General features: G+C 34.8%; 1 protein-coding gene across 1 annotated transcript in view; it reads right to left on the bottom strand.

Annotated features, from left to right (window-relative positions):
- Window positions 1–23,256, bottom strand: part of WHSC1L1_2 (Histone-lysine N-methyltransferase NSD3) — a 31,013-nt gene that overhangs the window by 4,600 nt on the left and 3,157 nt on the right. The window contains exons 5-14 of the mRNA XM_051216173.1: window positions 21,702–21,791; window positions 19,452–19,665; window positions 18,381–18,505; window positions 16,288–16,508; window positions 14,485–14,659; window positions 10,686–10,783; window positions 9,149–9,420; window positions 4,310–4,539; window positions 2,044–2,367; window positions 36–312 (exon numbers count right to left, since the gene is read on the bottom strand). Coding sequence (XP_051066735.1) covers window positions 36–312; window positions 2,044–2,367; window positions 4,310–4,539; window positions 9,149–9,420; window positions 10,686–10,783; window positions 14,485–14,659; window positions 16,288–16,508; window positions 18,381–18,505; window positions 19,452–19,665; window positions 21,702–21,791 — 2,026 coding nt within the window. The remainder of the gene's footprint in view (window positions 1–35; window positions 313–2,043; window positions 2,368–4,309; window positions 4,540–9,148; window positions 9,421–10,685; window positions 10,784–14,484; window positions 14,660–16,287; window positions 16,509–18,380; window positions 18,506–19,451; window positions 19,666–21,701; window positions 21,792–23,256) is intronic.

The following is a 23,256-nucleotide window of genomic DNA, read 5'->3' on the forward strand; positions in this document are numbered from 1 at the left end:
AACGGATAAAATTCAGTAATTAAGACATAACTTACCAAGTCGCGGATAACCATCAACCGTCCAACACTCAGCAATTAAATTTGGCTCACATGAATGATTGATAAATCTGCTCAGATTGCCTTTAGTTCCTGAGTCTAAAACCAAGTTTAACTGTGAACTGAATCGTGCTAAATAGGTTTCAGAGAGTGGATGGAAACCTTTACGTGATGAAGTTATGCTGGACAATGCATTAGGACCAAGTGCTTCAATAATTCGACGGTTAGCTTCTGTAATATCTATTACTTCCCCTGAGTATTCTATAACTAAATCACCCTGCAGAAGAAATAGAACAGTTAGTTTTAATAAATGATAAATTAAAAACAAAAATAAATGGAACATTTATTTTCTAGAGAAATTATGAATCAACTACATCATTATACAAGTACTTCATAATAATTAGAGAAAAACTCAATTACAGGGAGATTCGAAGAATAGTCATTGTACAAAAGGCTAACGATGTTCTGTTGCAGTGAGTTAATAGTTTATTACTTTCATCTTAAAAATTAAAATTCTTGTTTACGTCAGACATACCTTTTTACACCAGATGTCCTTCGCTCTTGTCTTGATCAATAAGGCTATTTTCCTGTTTGTTTGCTACTATTTAGAATGAAGTGAAAACAATGACTGAGCGTTTAAATACGAGGAATAGGAGGAAATGTATGGGTAAACATAGTTAAGATCGATGCGTATTTATAAGCTGGAAATTAATAATACAGAGTAGAACAGGTGTTATATTTACCATTATTCATGATCAAAATAAAAGAAGTTATGTAAGTCATGAAACTAATAAGTGTCTGGATAATCGCTCAATATGATAAAGTTATCCAATCACTTATCTATTTCATGACTATTACGTAACTTCTTTTATCTGGATTATGAATAATGGTAACTATAACACCTGTTCTACTCTGGATTATTAATTTCCAGCTTATAAATACGCATCGATCTCAACTATGTTTACCTATACACCCATTAACTAACATATTACGATTGACCATTCTTAATTTATTTCCAATCTATTATTTACAGTCACCCTTGCTCATAGCCACTTTTGGTTTGGTCATGTAAGATGGTTACTTTTTATTTTGTCGTGTGATGAGCTCTGGTTTATTTGTATATAAATTACTTACGTTTGGAACATATTATTCATATAACGGAGGCTGATTATTATGTTCTGACTCAACGAGCAGAGCGAGGCGAGAAGTTACCATGTCGAAGATCAATAAGGACTTAAAATTGAATCAAGGCTACTGGTGCTGGTTGACTACGTGGCAGGGTCACGGAGATCGATGTTTTGGTTGGTGGTTTGTCACATGATATTTAGCAGAGTCATAGATGACATATACATTACGACTGACCATCATAGGGATGTACTCCTAATGTAGAAAGAATCGGGTGTACAGTGATAAGTTTATTTAGGATTTCCGAGAAATGATGGCTAATTTGAAAAATTAATCAGTTAGATAATGTTTCTGTTATAATTCTCTTATTACAAACCAGCTGTTCCTATTGCTTAGTATTCTCGGACACCGATTCACTCGACAAGTCCCCAAATCAGAACACGGTTGAACAGGAAAGAGATTATATTCCAAATAACAAGGTTAGATGAAACTAAGAAGCACAGTAGGAAAAACGTTAGTATATTTATAGCTTTTTACATGAGATCCTATAGTGTTCTCGAAGTATCGGTTAGCGCTGATTGGATAAGAATTAGCCAATCAGCGTACGCCAAAGTAATCGTGTATTGAGCATGCTTTAATCCAATCTATGTCCCGCTAACAGTTTCACCTGATCATTTGGCACCCTTAACAGATTTATTTCCCAATTAGTCAAAAATGCAAGGGTTGGTTTTCCAGTAGGTGACAGAGACCAAGTATGACAATAACAATCAACTATTATAATCATTATACCGAAAGAATTAAAACGTACTCAACCTGTTATACCAATTAATCCATAAAACTCTGCCTTGTAAGCAAATATGTTATCATTTACATTTGTACTCACTTGCTGAAATGAAGTTAAAGTTTTCAAACCATATCCTCGGTTAATAGTTCGTACAACATTAAATAAATACTTATCATCTTGTTTTGTAGTGGTAGTATTAGTAGTATAAGCAGCGTTTAAAAGTAAACTAAACCGTCGATTACCACAATCTGTTTCAAGAAATGAACAAATTTGTGGTTTACATTCAACTCTAGACAAGAAATGATGACATGAATTATTGGTTGAACATAAATTAGGGCCGGTGATCGTTTCACTGTTTATAACAGTAGACGATTTACAAGAGCATACAGTAAGAGATTCATATGACTTTTTTATGTTGTCAATCTGCAAATACAACAATAAAGACACGAACAAAACGATAAGGCAGAATCAATAAAACACGATTGGACATGGAATATAGTTTGAAATACATGTAAACGGATTTAACTGAGAATATATAAACATAGACATTACTTTAACACACACCAACTGAATGTTTCACTAAGTCAAAATTTGATTCATTCAAGACTGAATATATTTCGCGAAATCATAAATGCCTGATTATATTTGTGAAAGGTTAGGCATATTAATTTTAAGATTTCTCCACAACAACATAAATTAAGTGTAGCGTAATACTTAATACAAGGTAACAATTGCGAATGAGTGAAATTACATTACGAAGGATGTGCTCGATTGTATAAACAAAGAAGATACGGATAAAACACCAAATCAAATGAAAAAGTAACTTAAAAACCTATAATATTATGGATCATAAATAAGTTTAGACTTAGATACAGCTGATGAGTGGACAATTCATCCGCCCAACGAAGGCTAGAGTTCAATGATTCCCCACAAAATACAGGAAATATTAAGGTAACGAAGTCCTGTAGATCATGAGAACGTATGGAAAAGACTATGTAGAGATGACATGAAACAATTTACTTGTGGGTAACGAACAACAACTACACCAATTCAGTTATAGCCATCAGGTTAAAGTGGCTTCGTTTATTTTCCCTCAATCATTTGATTTGACCGGAAATAAATGGAAGGAGAAGTCCCGGTAGATAAACAAAATGGCAAAAAATCTGAGAACTTCTAGATATTGGACTGGGGTTCGGAGACATCATCCAAATGGTAAATCACATTTCTTTGTTCTTTTTATGTACGTCATCCACTAGATTCGTGACAATGATGTTATAATAACGCTAGATGTATTCGAATATATATATATATATATATATATATATATATATATATATGGCGATGCGATTTTTACCTCGTACATTCAAAATAATGGTTTAAGACTGATTTGAGTCAACTCCTAGACAAATGATATCGAATGATGTTATTTGGGTACGTCGATCACTACATTTATCTCGGGAGTCATATCAGCCTTTGTCAGTGAGTGTTTGATGAGATGTCGGCACGGATTCACAAGCTTCAGTTGGCTTCTGCCAACTTACATCACTTATGGAGTAGGCGACATGATCACCTGTTAAACAAAGGATAATTTTACTGCACAGCAGTCTGTTCTCCTCCACTCTATGGATGTGAAGCACGCTCATTAAAAAAACAGAAGACATTCGTAGGCTACTGGTATTCAACCATAGATGTCTTCAAACTACTGCTCGTGTATTTTGGGAACACCGAGTAAGCGATGTCTGGGTTGGGGATAGGGTACTAGGTAAGGATGGTGTGTCAGTTGGTGAGGTAGAAAATCCTCATCAGCCGACGTGGTTGAGACATGTGTTAGGCATGCCCAACGACCGCCTATCAAGGTATCAAGTTAGGAGATATCTGGTGTACAAGTCGGCTGTAAGAAAGGTAGGGACGTTCAAACGAAAATATGGCATCAGTCCATGAAGTCATTGACAATTGGACTGAGCCTTCTAGGTAGACGTAGATTACCCGGTTGGGGTCAGCGAATTGTAACAAATGATTAGACTTTGGGTGGCATTTCCGCTCCTTTTTTCCCCACTTCATTCTGTTCTATTACTACTGACACTTTTACTACTTCTACTACTACAGGATTCATCTTGATATTTCTATCTCAGTGCTAATGTGGTGTAGTGGCTTAAACTAACGTATGTAGGATTTTAGTCAAAAATCTTTACTCGCTTTTATTTGAAGTAGGCCTAAACCTATCGAAAATATCCAAACCCTGAGAGCTATACATTTTTTCCTGTTTTTAGAATACTAAATACTGAATAATAAGTGTACTAGCAGTAAGCAATTTTATTTTATAGGGAAAATGACACTGAGATAGATAAAAAGAAAATTCACTTACTAAATATTCGTCCGTATAAATATTGGCTTCAATGAAAGAGAAACTTTCAAGTACACTAGATAATTGGTGATCTTGCATATTAGGATCAATTATTGTATTTACGTTTAATGCATTTAACGATAATAATTCGTTCTCTGGTAGTTGTTCAGCATGCATTGAAATCAGTGGTAGGCCTTGTTTTAATACATGATTGACATATAAAGCATGAGCTTTGGGAGCTCGATGTAATGCTATTAATTCAGTTATGAAACAGAAAAAAAAGTATAAATATTTGCAACCAGAATACCTACTTCATGAAATGATTTTATATTACACAATATTAAGAAAAACACTTAGTAGATCACCGTCTGTTGAGTAAATGAGGTAATAAATGGTTACCCATCACTATTTGGCAGAGAATATATTGAATTATTCCTTTAAAAAAGGCATATTTCATTAGTACTAACAGTACTGGTTTATTTTGAAACCCTGTCAATAGTTATAACTTAAACCATAAGTAAACTAAGGATGGGTTACACAAAAGTAGGGATGTATGAAACTGAACTGTCTGTATCGTTCATATCTTATTGAGGGGAAAATTTAAACAATTATATTAATACTGGAACTTTTTTTATAAATTTCAGATAATATGACTTAAAGTTGATTCAGTGTTGGAGTCCGCACAATAGTTGTAGCTAGTGGTTGAAGATGTTGAGTGACATGAATAAAACAAGTCACAATAATGCAAATTCATTCACTATGTCTTTTCTTTAGATCCTGAGTTTCAAAATTATCTTAATTTTTTATTCCATGGATTTATTATTTCGACTTGACTCATCTCATCTATACCTAATCTGTTCTACTACCACTCTGGTATTTGCCTTGATAATTACATTTCATTGTGCAAATGTGGTATGACAGCTTAAAGTGACGCTGCACAAGATTGACTGCATGAATTTAGTATTACGACTTTTCTATGCTTTATTTTTGAAATTCGATAACTGTTTTATTTGTATCCCTATCTGCAATTATTTCTATTAAGTATAATATATTTTCTTAATTGTCGGTGCTATCTTTAAGAAAATTATTGAACTAATGCACTTTAAATAAAATGATAGATTGTTTTATCTGCATATACATGACATAGCGTATATATGGCAGAAAACAATTTTTGGAGTCCAAGTTTACCAGTTTTGTATAATCTGAATTGGATGTTTTAACTGTAAAGTTTCCAACCTTCTATATACCCTAAGAAAACTAATTAGGACAAAATTCGCTGATGGTATTGTATATAGAGACAATAAAAAATTAACGGTTAAGTAATAAACCGTATAGTGGAATATAACATTACTTAGTGAATTATTTCGTAGGAACTGTGATAAACCGCAAAAAATGTTAAGCTAAAACAGGTTCTTTTTGTTGTTACGGTACTATGCTATAAACCGACTATTTGTTTCATATCAACACTTGGCATGGGAATTGATGAAACACCATGCAAAATATATCTAAGGCGAAGATGTCAGTTATTTTCATGATAATGTTACTGCTAGGATAATAATCTAGTAATATTTGTTTATTATTACAGCAAGGTAGTTTATATGTTCAGTGGGATGAAAGGAAATTATGTTCAACTTATTTGAAATCTTTGAAAATATCACTTGTCATTTTGATACATTTAGCCTACCTAGTGAATGAATCTGTTATTGATTACTGAACTATTATAAAACTTTAATTAATTAATTTGTGAATCTTCAACGACTGAGATGGTTAGGACATGTGTCTAACTTAAGAGAAAGCTAAGAGCGGACAAACCAAAATGTGCCATCACTACATAAAACCATTTGACCGTTAGTCTGAGTCAAGTTGGTAGATGCAGACTACCTGGTTAGGGTCCATACGACAACTGCGATCAGAGGTTGGAACCGCAGATGAAATGGATAAAAACCGGTCGCAATGGCGTAGATGTATTCACTCTTCGTCTTTCTGTACGTCTTGAGTTCCAGTAGTAATTAATATATACCATTTGATTGCCTTTTAAAACCATATTCTTAATGCTCAGTCTTTTTCATTATTGTTACTACAATATGATTTCAACTCTTCTGGGATTCATCTTGTCGAGGTAATGTCACATGGTACCTTGAAGTAACCAACATTCGTACCAGGTTATACGTTTCTCATGACTGATTGATTGCTATCAATGATGCATTAAACATAACAAGTCATCATGTATGAACAGTTTCAACCTTTGTATAGAGATAATTTATAATCAAATTATGATACAAGCTTTAAATAATGGAAATATATGTTTAAAATAATAATAATAATAACATGACGACTATAGATTGATGAAGTCGATGTCACTTTATTCACAGTAATAATTGTATGCATGATGAAAATTACAATCTAATGGAATAGAATTTGAAAATGTACATGTACAATATAACAATCAACGAAACCTCACAAACACATATACGTCAATTGATTTATAATATGGTACCTATCTGTTGTAATTTACAACACACTAAATGATGTTTGATTAATCAAGAAACTGCAAATAATTTAAGACAAAGTGGATTTTTCTTTCATATAGTTGACTAAAATGTTAGTTTTTTTTAAAAAAAAAAACCCAGCAACGAAATAATTCTACTCAACTGTACAAAAAAAGAATAATATCTTTCATCACAACAACACTGAGATGTGGTGATCGTGAATAATAATCATTATAAATTTTAGTAAAATGTATACATATATTTCCTTACAAGATCTACTGAAAGAAGAAGAAACTACTATGGAGGACAACTGGAAAGGCATCAAGGAAGCATTAACTTCAACGTGTCAAGAGGTTCTCGGTCTAAAGAAATACCATCATAAGGAATGGATCTCTACAGAAACACTGGACAAGATCAAAGAAAGGAAGAACAAGAAGGCAGTAATAAACAGCAGCCGAACACGAGCAGAGAAAGTCCAAGCACAAGCTGAATACATAGAAGCAAACAAACAAGTGAAGAGGAGCATTAGAGCCGACAAGAAGAAATACGTTGAAGAACTAGCAACGACGGCAGAAAAAGCTGCTAGAGAAGGAAATATGAAGCAGCTTCACGATACAACGAAGAAACTAGCAGGGAAATACAGTAAACCAGAGAGGCCGGTCAAAGACAAAGAAGGCAGGAAAATCACCGAAATTCAACAACAGCGTAACAGATGGGTAGAATACTTCGAGGAACTCCTGAATAGGCCGGCTCCAATGAATCCACCGGACATCGAAGCAGCACACATAGATCTTCCTATAGATGTCAATCCACCAACTACGGAAGAAATCAGAATGGCCGTCAGACAAATCAAGAACGGGAAAGCAGCAGGACCCGACAACATACCAGCTGAAGCACTGAAATCAGACATCGAAGCAACCACAAGCATGCTTTATCTTCTATTCAAAAAGATTTGGGAGGAGGAACAAGTGCCTATGGACTGGAAAGAAGGACACCTCATCAAGATTCCAAAGAAAGGAGATCTGAGCAAATGTGAAAACTACAGAGGCATCACACTGCTGTCAATACCAGGGAAAGTCTTCAACAGAGTGTTGCTGAACCGGATGAAGGATGCAGTAGACGCCCAACTTCGAGATCAACAAGCTGGATTCCGTAAGGATCGGTCGTGCACAGACCAAATTGCAACACTACGGAGTTCCTGAGAAGATTGTCAATATTATCCGGAACTCATACGACGGACTACAGTGCAAAGTAGTGCATGGAGGACAGCTGACAGATGCATTCCAAGTAAGGACCGGAGTCAGACAAGGCTGTTTACTCTCTCCCTTCCTCTTTCTTCTGGTGGTCGACTGGATTATGAAGACCTCAACATCTGAAGGAAAACACGGAATACAATGGACAGCTCAGAACCAATTAGACGATTTGGACTTCGCAGATGACCTAGCCCTCCTATCACGTACACACGAACAGATGCAGATGAAGACAGCCAGTGTAGCAGCAGTCTCTGCATCAGTAGGCCTCAACATACACAAAGGGAAAACTAAGGTCCTCAAATTCAACACGGAGAACAGAAATCCAATCACACTTGATGGCGAAACTCTGGAAGATGTAGAGTCCTTCACATACCTGGGAAGCATCATCGATGAACAAGGAGGTTCAGATGCAGACGTAAAGGCGAGGATCGGCAAAGCAAGGGTCGCATTCCTACAATTGAAGAACATATGGAACTCAAAACAACTTTCAACCAATATCAAAGTGAGAATCTTCAATACGAACGTCAAGGCAGTTCTACTGTATGGAGCTGAAACTTGGAGAACTACAACAACCACAATCAAGAAAGTACAAGTATTTATAAATAGCTGTCTACGCAAGATACTCAACATCCATTGGCCGGATACAATCAGCAATAGCCTTCTGTGGGAGAGAACAAACCAACTTCCAGCTGAAGAAGAAATTAGGAAAAGACGATGGAAATGGATAGGACATACATTACGCAAATCGTCGAACTGCATCACGAGGCAAGCCCTAAGTTGGAATCCTGAAGGGAAGCGAAAAAGAGGAAGGCCAAAGAACACACTGCGTCGGATAATAGAAGCAGATATGAAAACGATGAATTACAACTGGACGGAGCTAGAAAGGATTGCCCAGGACAGGGTTGGATGGAGAACGCTGGTGAGCGGCCTATGCTCCTTCACGAGGAGTAACAGGCGTAAGTAAGTATACATATATTTGCATACAATACAGTAAAACATTATTTTGATAAATAAACAGTGATATAATTGTACAATGTTAGAAAGGAGAAAATCAAGTACAAGATGATGAATATAATACTGAATAATGACAAAATAAAGATTTCTATTTTTCAACTTACATCGTGAAAATGCCTTTTCAATTTTATTCGATCCACTTGTATCTTTTGCTGAACTTGTTTGTAAGCCAATTTCATAAGGAAACACACGATTACGACTAATCCATTGATATTCTTCTGAACCAAGAAAATGTACAGGAAATGAACCTTCTGGATGAGCCATATTTAATATATTTATAGGGGCATTACGAGCATGAATTATTTCACATGGCCACCAACGAAATCCAGGTATTTTTGCCCAAATAATTTGAGCATATCTTGGAAAAACACCACGTCTGAAAAAGAAATGAATATAAATCAGACAAACATAGGAGAGATAATCAATAGAGAAAATAATTTTGTTGAGCGGAAAAAAGGGACAAATTTGTCATTCATATGTCATTTGGATGTATTCTGAACATGGAATGAGTGTGATGTGATTGGAAATGTCTAAAATGACCAATTAGGTCATTGAAATTTACTTATAATACATAAAAACATGTAGTATAAATAATATGGGGCCAAGCAATCAATCGATAAAAAGCTATTGTAGAGACATAAAAGAGAAAGAACTAAACAAACAAGCAGCACATCAAAAAACTATTATGAATAATGTGTACTAATCAATACAATTAGACTGCAAACTCAATCAAGGTAAGATTTCATTCAGTTAGAAGAGGCATTATACTGTTTACCTGCACCTACAAACTTCTCGACTATTTTAAACGACTTACTATTAAGGGATAGGTGCTAGCAAAGATTCCTATCGGTTTTTGGAAAATTTTATACGTTATTACGAAGCAAAGCACATGACCTACACAACTACCACCACAGCGTTTTTTCTCAAAAGTTTACAGAATATTACGGATGTCGAAAATAAGTAGGAAAGGTGAAATTAAAGTAAACCCACCCTAACATGATCGCTGATTTGGACCAACACACAGAGAGAGAGAGAGAGAAAAAGACGCATGGCTGTATGCTCTCACTATCCCTTGAGGTATCTTTTGCATGAATTGTGATTACATTTGTTAAGTAGATTAATGACGGAGCTTTAGCTACTTGAATATTACTCAAGTGAAGTTGAATTCAAAATAATAATACTTTAACTGAAAAGTGATTGTGCGAAGAATGAGCCACAGACAATGTTAAAGTGACTTCACGTTTTCGGTTCTAAAAGTTTTGAAAAACCGCATGGACTCCCTTGTAAATTGAGCGATATCCCATAACTTACCTCATAATCATAGCTACTTTCTGCAACGTTCGTTTCCTTTATCACCCTTACTAGATTCAAAATAGGGTTATGAATTAGTGTGACGAATTAAAATTAGAAGCTAAGGTCACGATTTTTATTATGTACCGCCATTAACTATAAGGCCAGAATCCTAATCAGCTATATGGATGAATAAAGTTTGCGCGAAAGTTCTAGAGGGGCTATCGTAACTAATATTGGTTCGTTCACAAATTATAGTCCTGCAGTGAACCATACAATATTAACCTTCAAGTACGTCTTAATAATGATGGCCATGACCAAGAAATATGTGAAAAGAAAGGACAAACTCACCGACAAGATCGACAAATGAATTTATCATCAGTTAGAATACCGAGTGAAGGTTCAAAGCAATCTTTGTGATAAGTGGTTGGACAGAGTTGACATTCGATCTATGAAACGGAATGAAAAAACGTCTTTTTACTTAAAAATAAATGGAAAACGTTACCGATACAATTTATGTGCACTGACATGCTGTTACTGATGAAACTAGCAAATACAGCAATACCTATGTTTATTTCCCATACACTTCAACAGGGTCCATTAGACGGAAATCAACAAAAAGTAATGAATGACAACCAGTGACTACGTTGTATCACATAAGCTAAATCATATCAAGCATATGGTATAGTGAAGAGTTTTAAAGGAGTAGGCTAAACTAAATAAAAAAGTACGCAGTGGCAAGTATAAATAAAACTTAGAAATTCATTTGCCCCACGGCAATTTTTTTTAAAAAACCCCCACCCACCCTTTTTAAAAATGTTTTTTCAACCCAAAATTGCAATATTTTTCATCCCGTTTCGTCCAATGAAATGGCTAGTTTTGAAGTTCGTTTTTAATTTGTTAGTTATGTTTTGTCGGATTGCTATAAAACATCAGTACTTGTCGACGAAGTACATTTTAATCATCATTATGGAGGACAGTAACGTGCCTAGTACAAGCGCTGTTGTTTCTCACGTAACAGAAATAGAGGAAGTCTTTTTGACAACGTTGTTTCTCGTTGCGTTCCCATCGATTGAAGCGTTGAAGTCCGCTATCACAAATTATGAAAGATCAACTTACTGTCATTATGTAGTTCGAGATTCGCATTTGTGCAGAAATGAAAACTCGTACATTAAATTTGTGTGCTGGAGACATGGCCGTATAACATCTAGCGGTTCGTCACAGCGGATTAGACGGAGGAGGTAATTTTATAAATGTTATTAACATTTTTTGTCATGAAGGGCTTCCATGAACACTGAATGTCCGGCCGTCATGTATTGTAAGATCATCGACGGCTACTGGACTGTTGTACGTGGGAATGTGCATCACAATCACGAGTGCAATTCCCTAAGGTACCAAGGAAATTCATGGGTGCGCAGGTTAACAGAGGCCCAGTTTGAAAAATGTGCGACCGCTGCTAATATCTGGTACTGCTTCATTCCACATTAAGAATTATGCTTACCATTCTTATGGGCTGAACCGCAGTTGTACAGTGGAACAAGCATGTCGACTAACTTTACAACGCCGTTGATGCATCGAGGAAATGTCGATTTGCATGAAACGTTAAGTAACGACGAGGATGACGTAGTTTCTATAAACTCAGAAGAGTTAACAGAACGGGACATCCAAAATGAAGAAGATGAAGAGAACCGTTTGTGTGACATCTGTAATCTTGCACAGCCGCCCTATGAAACTGGTGATGAAGTGGGTTGGGTTTTCTGTCCTTGTGAAGCTATGTTTCATAGATTCTGTGCTTATGACCCATCACCGAACGTACGAGCAGTACACTGTTCGATGTGTGGCGCCATTACCAACTAATAGTTTGGACGTCCCACCGCGAGAACGATTAAAGGCCCTTTTCAGGGCCACCCACAAATTGATTTAAAGGCATTTTTCCCAATATTGTTTTTGTCTTTGGCAAAGGTCAAGTGATTAAGCACTTTTTAATGTCGAATGCATTTTGATATACCTTAGATATTAATAATCGATAAGCGATTATCGCTCATGTATTCGTAAACTTGTTTCTAATGTATAATACATATAAAGGTTAAGAAAGCAGACAAGATTTTGTCATTTTATGAACACTTATCTAATAATTTTAGATGTAAAATAATGTGATTACCGTTCATGTCTTAGTAACATATTTGTAGACTATCCATTACTAGTACATTTTAACAGGAATATTTTAATATAGTGAAAATCGTTATTTTGTCGTTAGGTGAATAAATTTAGTAGTGAATATAATAAGATAGTTACAAAGATGAATGTGATTAAAGCTCATAGAGAAGTAAACAAAATTGAGAAAAATATCTTCCTTATGAATAAGATACTGACATTATAAAACAAGTTGAAGCCGTCATCATTGAAATTAGTAATCCGATTAAAAGGTCATATAGTAAGTGTTAAAAGAAATGAGAATATTATCCGTTTCATGAATACAAAATGCAAGAATTTCATATTCCAGTTTTATATTAATAGTACCTGAAACCAGAACTAAGCGTACGTATGAATTAAGTCCGATCGTCAACTAAGCCTTCATTGTTATTCATAACCACTGATTATATCAACGTATTCATTTGCACACCCATATAACTATTAATTACTGGTACAATCACACTATACAGTTAGAAGTCCATAATTTCCATATTTTATAAAGGCCAAAAATATGTCATGTCATTAATGAATTTGACAATGTAATGTATTAACAATGGTGAACGTTTACATCTGTTACGACATATATATATAAATTACAAATTGTAACATTTGCAAATTACAAAGGTCATTCAATAAAGGTCTGGATTATTTGCAGTACAGTGTTCAGTCACAATAAGTGGAAGAGCATTATAGGAAAATTTAAAATGCAAAGAATTTTGTGTCAATGAAATGCATAGTATGACAATTGAATCTTGTCAATTGACATAATAATAATAATAAGGAAAATAAATAATAATAGAATTGTAAATGTTCATTGATACACTTGACCTTATTCATATTTATACGTTTAATGTCGATAGATATTTGCTGAGTCAGTCAGACGACGTAGGCTTGTTCATTGACACTTCATGAAACTGATATTTCAAATGCTTGTCAAAAATGGTTACATTCATAATGTCTAAATATAGTTCAGGTTTCATATTACGGCGGTTAACAATATTCACACATGACTGATTAAACACACTAATTTTTATTACGACCAAAAATTAATTTTAAAATACAGAACTGCAAATAATTTACAAGTGAAAATAATGAACCGTTTCAATGGACTTTTTAAATTAACCACATTTAAATCTAACGTTTTCTAATTCTCATTAAGAATGAACATTTACAAAAAAAGTTCACTAAATATTAAGTGCCTATTTCGGTTAAATTTATTACTACATTCATATACTGTCAAAGTCAGTTCATTCAATGATGGTCTACGGTTGCTTCACCTGAATCATAAATATTGCAACTAGTAAGTTATCATGATGATTTATTAATATGTTGATTTGTTTCTCGAACTAACAGACCATGTGTTACCAAAAAACCTATGCATACACTTTAGTGATAGTTTGTTTATTAATTTGGTATTAAAGATTTGACTACCGACCTCATTCAGTAATCATTATTATCAAATATTCAAACCGGTTTTCAGTTGCTTTTTTCCAAAAACTTTCTTTTTATGTGATATATATAAGTACTCGTGACATTAAAATTGTTGATCGGAAATCAAAAATTTATCCCAATACACATTCAGTAACAGTAGGATTGCACTTAAGTTGGTGTTTTTTCCTATAAATGTCTAAATTTCTTACAAGACTACGATTACACAAAAAGATTCATTCATTATCGTTAAATTTCAAATGTAAAAATCAAAATTCTGACATCCAATCACAGCTCTAGATACGATTTCAATTTCAACTAATCACATTGCAAAGATGAACAGTTTACGACCAATTACAAAATTATTAAAGGTGACAAAATGTTTGTTCATTATCACTTGAGCACACACTTGCAAAACAAGTACACCAATCACCGATCGCTAAATTTTTCTTTGACACCATACATTTTTTTAGAAATGGGTGGTAGGGAATCTTAATTGCCGTGGGCAAAATGTCAACCTAAAACTTACACGTTCAGGAGCATGTTTAAAGCAATGGAAACACCAATTAGGATGCTGGGTTTTAAAATTCGACAAAGTTAATAGAGATTCATCAAAGTGTCTAGGGCATACAATATGAGAAAGTGAAACTTCAACTGATCCCGCTGGTGTACATAGATCCCCTGTGTGGAATACAGCTGGACATCTAAAATATTACAGTAAATTAATATGATAAAGAAATGCTATACATCAGATAAAAATATATGTTATGAAATTCAATGAAACTGTTCATTATAGTGAGAACCATGAACATTTAATGTTATTTGATGTAGTATTAAAAGTAAATAAAGATTATAACTTTCTGTAGTGAAAACTGTAGTTCAGTGAAAAATTCAGAAATTCTAAAATATTGATTTTAATAAATTTAATTATTAATGAGTTCTAATTGAATCTTTAGGAAACAGAAACGTTCCCCAACAAAAACTCAATTAGTCAGTTTTATAAAACGTGAGATTGTTATATACACGAAGTTAATCAAGAATCCTTAAGGTCATATGAAAGCATTCAGAAGAGAAACTGAAGAAAGCCCAAGAGAGGAGTAAAAATTAGAACAATGGTGCGGACAATCTATTCAAGACTATGAACAGAGTAAAGTTCGAAATAAGTTATCTAGAATATACATTTCTGGATGCAGAAATTCATCGAAAATGAACTGATAATATTCCATACATGTTAAAATGAACTGATAATTTAGTGGCTGAAGCATTTTCATACATTAACAGAATTAAGAAGTGGTACAACTAAGAAGATATCGTTTTTTAAACCTGTAGAATATTTTGTATCCACCTTATAAAATTTTATGTTCAAAATATCTACAATGAATTGTTAATTAGATCAAATAGTACTTACTACGAGTGATATTGTTTGAAAGGATATGGTAAAATACTTAGTCATATACCTGTGAGATGTACCTTGATTCATAATACGGATTTATTGAGTTCCAATAACTGTAATAACGGTAACGTTTCTTATGATAAATATGAGACGAAATCATTATTAACAATGCAAGCGATTATATGAATCAAGCAAATCAAAAGTTATGCTTAAAATTTTGTAGAGCGATGGATTATAGGTTAATGGACTCAGGTTTAACCAGGTTACAGGTTCGAACTTTACTTAATTTGCTTTGGGCAACCGAATATTGCACTACCCCTCATACATACACCTATATTTGGTCAGTCAGTTAGTGTCACAAAGTTCACGAGTCCTAGCAAATGAAGTCTATTGTCTGATTTGTTACAAGGTTTGGTTATTGAAAACACTAACAGGTAGTTGAGAGCTTAGTTTTGTAAGACCAAGAATAACATTTCGTTAAATAGAACTGTAATTATTGGTGAGGCCAGAGAAAAAGAGTTGATAATAGGAGTAGAGGAGATACTAGGAAGCAAAGAATAAATTTGATCATGAACAGTGAGATCTCTAGTGCTGTTAGAGAAGTATGAACAGCCGTCGTTTTCATTTACCCATACCGAGATTTCTTCTTGAGGTAGCTGAAAAGAAACTGGATTAGTAGTGGTTTTGATGATATAGGGATCGTGACTGTAGAGTCTGGGGGACAACTGCTTAAGGTCAGTCACATACGGCCTTTTGGTGAGTAGTCTCGATGTATTAAGTCCGCAATATTTATGCCTTGCCGCTGGCACCAGAGGTTCATGAGCCAAAATAAAGTGTGAAAAATTTAGTCTACCTTTTCTAAAACCTTCTGTTATTACTGTATCTTTTTCATATATGAGAAACTGTGTACACTGCATATAATGAAAACGTAAAAATTACCGAACACATTCCAAAAATGGCCCTTCACTAGAAGTTGGCCTTTTTACAGGGTGGCAATTAGTTTCATTGGATTCCAAATAGCATGTGTTGCAAGTATGAGCAGGGCAACGAAGAATTTGAAAGGTTGCAGTCCGAGTGGCTACATTATCCGACGGTCTTGTGAGAATACCAGGCCATCCAGATAGACAATCTCGGTGGAAATGCCTACTACAATTTATAACCTGAAGAGGATAAAAGTAATGCATAGAATATAAGCTGAGTGTAATCACACAGTATCACTAATCATATTCTACAATAACGCATGTAACTAATTAATACAGCGTGGTAAATGAGGTACTTGTTGTAGGGTTGGGGTGAATCAGAGTGCTCAGGAGAATTAGGTAAATTAGCAAACCTAGCTTTGTTAACATTTAATTCAATTCTGTACGTATTTCATGTACTTTCTGTGAAGGATTTAATCAAAAGAAATTAAATTGAAAAATACATTTAGTTGTAAAACATAGGCCCATTTTCCGCTATTTATTGTTTCGTTTATTTATCATCTGCTCGATGTGATAGTTGTTATACTGCTCTGAATAATAATGCTTTATATAATCTCAATAAAGAACACAATGATTTGGTTACGAATAAAGAGTCTTTAGTTTTTATGGGAATATCATTGATTTCAGAGCATGAATTACTACACATGCAATTCTAACTCTTCAAACTTGATTAAAATGTACTTGTAATTTCTTTGTCATTTATTTTTCCTAAACGTTTAGCTCAAGTTGAAATCAGAGAACTTATTTATCTAGGACTGCTACTAAACCTCAAGTCTGAGATGAAAAACATATCAATACACAAAAGAGTGGTGTTGTATGTGAAATTATGCTTGAAGAACCTTTGTCAAACTAACACCGAAACGGAATTTATTAAATATTATCCACAGTGAGCTGCGTTGCAAGTAGTTTTTTTCATAAAATTACCAACTATTATCAAGAAAAAACTCAAAACAACAACCAGTGTCGATATTTAATGGAGCTGGATAAGCAGATCCAAAAACTAGAGGTTGTTAACTTCCTGGCAAGGTCATGACTATTGACCCGTTCTTTACCGAATTTTAAACTCGTCTTCCTTTGACAAATACTTTCTACGTTGTAAACTTTTTAGTCTATTACTTTTAGCGTTTACATTTTCCGCTTAGTTTGCTTATGAGTTAGTGTATTATATTGTCAATCAGTTTTTATGGTTATTGTAAATATACTTGTAAACAACAGCAGTGACAACATGCCGTTTCCACAGCTGTTAATATATCTTTCCAAGCAACACCTGGGTCAACCTCGTTTTTAGAATTGCCTAAGTGTGACCTCAGTTGTTCCTGGAATCTACTTTTGGCTTTCTCGTCAATCAGTTCAATTCTCATGGTTTTTTTAAAATGTAGCTTTCTTGCGTCTAGTGAGGCGCGGGCAATTGAGTGCTCGTATTAGAGAATTATCAGAGACTAAACATTTGTTCTATAACAAGCGGCAGTCTTCTATCGAGCCTCTCCAACGATGACTGATGGCAATATGGTCTATTTGAGTCCATCGTTGGTTTGGTGCAGGGGGTCGCCACGTTAGACGATGTCTCCTTATGTTTAAAATTAGTACTTGCTGAAAATAAACGATTGTCTGAGCACAGTTGCAGCAGACAATCACAATTATTTGTTCGTTGAACTGGGATACTAAAATACCCACCTAAATGTTTTTCTGTTTGGTTTAGGCTACCTATCTAGGCATTAAAGTCACATGCTACGAGTCAGTATAGCCCGATTGGTTCATCACGGTAGGCAAGCCCGACCACCACGTCAAGGTAGCAGTAACGGTCGGGAGGGGGCTCGTCCGAGGTTTACATTCGAACGACGATGTCTATATATTGCCTGTGTTTATAGACATGAAAAATGACTTAGTAGAGAACAAAATTGACTAGTTATGCTTTACTGTTACGCCTATGTCAAGTAATTTTAGTACGCTTTGGTTGACTGTTCCAGCATGCTAAATTAATGTGAAAGTAAAAAAACAGTGGCTGTTCATGAGTAGGGTGCTGTGTAAAGTGAAAATGGTACGAGTAATTACCTGACACGCGTATAACTGACCAGCACCATCTTTGGATCCTGTTTCGCTTGGTTTACCACATATCGAACAGAGGAACTCGCCAATAAGACATTGTGGACAACGAAATTTTTCAGGGCGACTATTATCTAGTGAATATAGAAGGTAATACATAAGAAGCACTGACAAATGGGATCAATTAAGGACAGATAGAGATAAAAAATATAGGGAAAATAATGAACGACTAGATACAGCCACAAGTACCATATTGAGTAGATACCTCTGACTTAAAAAGATTGCTAGGAATGATAGTCAAGCAGACTAAGACAACTTAAGATTTGAGTCATCATACCACACATGATTAAAGTTAGGAGTAATCAAGGAGAGGAAAACTAAGGAGAATCAATGAAGACGAGTGCCTAAGGATATTTACTGTTCACAAGGAGGATAGCTAATGAATCTCCGATACTGATAGGATATGGGCTAAAAATCTATTTTATTTGTTTTGTGAACGCGAAATAAGGATTCTACACCCCGATAAACAACGTGGACTTATTTAGGGACTCCACAGATTAACACCACATATAGAACTGATCACTTTTAATAATTTTTTAATCTTAATTCTGCCCCAAATAAAATAGCACACCAGGGCATGGAGAGTCAACAACAGTTTCTACGGGTTTAAGACTTTGCGGAATGATTTGGTTTTTTTATCCACTCACAGGTGTTTAACACTAACATTTCCCGTCTAGTGGTGTCGATATACACAAAAGACAAAGTACGTGGGAAGGATCAAAACCAATTATTCAACGGTTAAAAGGTGTGTTTAAACACAACACCAACCAAATCAACTTTCTGCAGTTTCTGTTTTATGGTGACACCGTTTAAATTAGTTGACAACCAGAATAAAAGCTTCCTTTAGAATAAAATGTCTTGGTGGTTGCTGGTTTCCAATAGTTATCTAGATAAAGTCAGTTCGTGATGTAGATAATTTCCAAAAACAGATCTTTTTTGTCGAACTAGTAGAATAGTAATGGCAATAAAATATTAAATGAAAAGTAAACAATGGTAAAAAATAGATACTGTTTATAATACCTGCTGGTGGTGGAGTTTTATATCGCATACAGTGAGGATGGACAATTCGACCACATGGACCTTGACATTGAAACATTTGACCAGGAGCATTAGAATAAACCTCACACACAGGACATACGGGTTGTAAACGATACTGGGCTGGTGATACTATAAGACGATGAATTTCAATGTCAAATTCTTGAGTTTCCGGTTGTTGTTTTTTTGACCCAGATTTCTAACGTTTATTTGGAACACAAAGACGATAACGTAAACGGCATTCGTGAAAAACCACAAAAATGATTCGAGTGCATCAACTACACTAAACTATAGTTTACTAGTCATCAGGTTTATTACACACATCATTTTTAAGATTAGCTTTTTTGGGACATAAACATTTACTAATCTATCTAAAGCCAAATATATAAATATTCTGCAAAATCGAACCACACTAAGTGAATCGAACAATAAGTTCTCCGATATTAAAGTCAACAAATAAATATTTAATGATTATGGGTAAATAACTATACACTAAAAACCGATGTGACAGATATGAAGCTGTGCAGTCTCATTTTTCGATTTGAATCTGAACTACTAGATAAACAGTTTACTGCATCAAAACAGATAATGCTCTGCTAAACCAGAACGTTATTAACACGATGGTACCATTAATTATGCTTTTTGGTTACGATAGAGTGGAAACATTTGTGCCAGGTTCTACGTTACTTGTGACTGACACGATGCTACCTTATTTTAATTATTTTTATTTACGATATAATTTTGGTATAGAACGGGACCAGCAAGAATGCAACCCGCAAATGGAGTGATTATATTAGGAAAAAAAAGGAAGGGTCGTATAACCTATGAACAAATGAACAAGAATAGTACTTAATGAAAGATACAATCCAATTTAAAACACATTTAATAAAATTTTCCCGTTAAGAGGGTTAGTCCTTTCCTTACAAAGAACGTAAAAGAAAGCTACAAGACGATCAAGGTGATCTTGCATGCTACCAGAGCTGTCATACGTGTCTTCAAAGCATTGTATTTCATGGGATGACCGAGTGAACAATGTTGAGGTTGGGCATAGAATATTTGGTAAATACGGTAACTCGATTACTGACGTAGTGACACTTTATCGACTAAGGTGATGTGTTACATATGCCTGACTACCGCCTATCTCGACGCGCGATGATGGCTAGTGCAGTAGGTTGGAAGAAAGCTAGGGCTAGTCAAACCAAAAAGTGGCATCACTCCATGAAACTATTGGTTATTGGTCTGAGCCATGTAGGTAAGTACATAATAACTGGCTGCGATGATTGGTTGGAAACTGGATGATGTGACTGAAAACTAGTCACAATAGAGCAAGTGTATTCACTTTTTGTCTTTTCATAAATCTGTAGTTACAGAACCCGTTCATATATAACCTTTCAGTCTGTTTTGTAAAGTTATCTCACAGTTTAGTTTTGCTTTTTATCATTGCAGCTACATTACTTCGATCTCTTTCGTTATTTTCATCTCGTCAGGATAATTACGGTATCGCAAAATGGACCAACTCAAATCTTTGGTAGGGTCTAAGTTAATGATGTCTGTCTGTCTCACAAAACGATCGTTGATGGCTTCGATTATGAACCTTTTCGGGTATAGACTTAATTCACTGAGCTAGACAATTTCTCGGATTCCAGACGGCAGTTATATACAGTTGTTTTCCATATCAAGGTCCCATGTCATGAACTGACCACTGCCTATTTCATCACCCAGTTTTAATTTGTATTTTACTGCTAGTAGATTGATTTCATATGCTATTGCACCAAAGCGCTCAAACAACTACCCAGAAACACGACCTCTTCCACTACTTTTAACGGTTAACCACAAAGAGTGAGTAGAGGTGTTGAATCCTGAGATGGATTTTCGAAGTGTAAAGTAAATGGTAAATTTGTGGACCCTGATTACCGACTGACACGATAATATGCTAAAAATTCTAACAAATTCCAGGTCACAATAAACAATGAAAATAGAGTTGGAAAGTAGACGGTAGTATTTAAGCTCAATGTGTCTAGTTTTTCAATAAAATGAATTACACATAAGGCTTCAATAATTAACATCTTAACAGACAAATGTTCTAATTACAATAACTGAATCTGGAAAGAAATAAAGCAAATGAAAGAAAATTTAGAAGTGTTTAATTAGGCATTGATGACCACGCATTATCACAGTAAAAAAGTGTAGAAGAAAGGCAAATAAATAAAATTTAAATGTTAGTAGTAAACTTACTTTGCTTGACTTAGGAGTTCGATCTGTAGATTTTGTTACAGATTCATTGACTTTGGTAGTTTCTTTGCACTTACGACTTTTTTCTAATCGCTGAAAAGAAAGTTCGAAGATTCTAGCATATCTTATAGGCACGTATTATGACTAGAAAATGGACTTTATTGTATGATCAAATGATTGAGATGGTAAAGAATAACAAGTTGCTTAAAAAACTGATTCTTCAAATCCCAACCGAATAGATTTCAGAAGCAGAACCAAGAACTAAACTGAATATACATTAGCAAATTAAAACTTTAGTATGTCTACACAATAACTAACGGAGGTGATATAAATTACCAGATAACAAATGGTTGATAAGTAATAAAAGCGGAAGTTAAAAAAAACAAAATACGATTCTTTTCCCCGTTATATTAAATACAAATATTTAACTGGCTTTTTTGACGTAGAAAAGGAAATTTTTCAGTCGATTGAGAAAGGATAAGGCCGATATGACACATTATTCGGCTAGGAATCTAGATAGTAATTCTGGATAACATACATAAGTCCAAAATCGCATTTTAAATAAATGTGTATTTAGGGCTTAGTGAGTGTCCCGCATCTGCTATTCATCTAACTGCGTTGATAGGTGTTAATCAAGGCAACAGTAAGTATTTTGTGATTTGTTTACTTCGGAAGTTTAAATCATGTGTACGGTTTTGTGTCAACCAGCAAATATAAAAAACTAAACGATGCTGTTCAACCGTCTGGACGAAACACAACACGACGGCTTAGTCAAGTATTCGAATAGGCACTTTGTAGATCTGATTGTTTCGAAAAACTTTTTTAAGTATGTTGGTAACCACTGTAACGTTAAAAATCGAAGAGCATAACCGAAAGTGTCCATCAATCTACTAAAGTGTGGTTAACATTGCTAGTTAAATTTAACTTTCAATTTTTGGTGTTAAAGGTGACCACTTACTACGACTGTAATGATAAATGTTTTTATTTGTATGTCAAGGATCCACACAGTTTAAGAATACTGTTTATTAATAAGTTGTAAGGAAAGCTGGAAATTCAGAGTTCTTTTACACCAGGAAATAATGGACGTTCTTATCAACTACTACATGATGAAAATATAGGAATAAATGACAGTGGACAATCGCGTACGTTAACTAACCATTAAATTTGAAGACCAATCGGATAAAATTATTTAGATCTAATGAATTGAATTCGGAACTCTTGTTTAGCGTGATACCTAGGTAATCAAAATACATCACATGGTTGGTATGTGACTGGAATTATTTATTAGCCCCCAAATGTCATGGTACGGCCGAGAGTGGGGAGAGTCAGCTCTCCCTCTTCAAATGCTCTCATATGGCCACGTGCGTACGACCACTGCCAAGGAAGTCCTAATCACTGCCTTTTTGCAGAGAGGGTGTTGTTTACGAAATTGAGAGGGTGAAAAGCGAATGTCCGGCGCTTTAACCAGGTTGGTGGATATAGGAGATCCACCCAGGAGAGTTGGAAAACCCTGAATCCGAACCAATAGTGCATATGGGCTCCAGAATCTTAAAGAAAC

The sequence above is a fragment of the Schistosoma haematobium genome, chromosome 4 (genome assembly GCF_000699445.3).
Source record: "Schistosoma haematobium chromosome 4, whole genome shotgun sequence".
Classification (NCBI taxonomy): domain Eukaryota; kingdom Metazoa; phylum Platyhelminthes; class Trematoda; order Strigeidida; family Schistosomatidae; genus Schistosoma; species Schistosoma haematobium.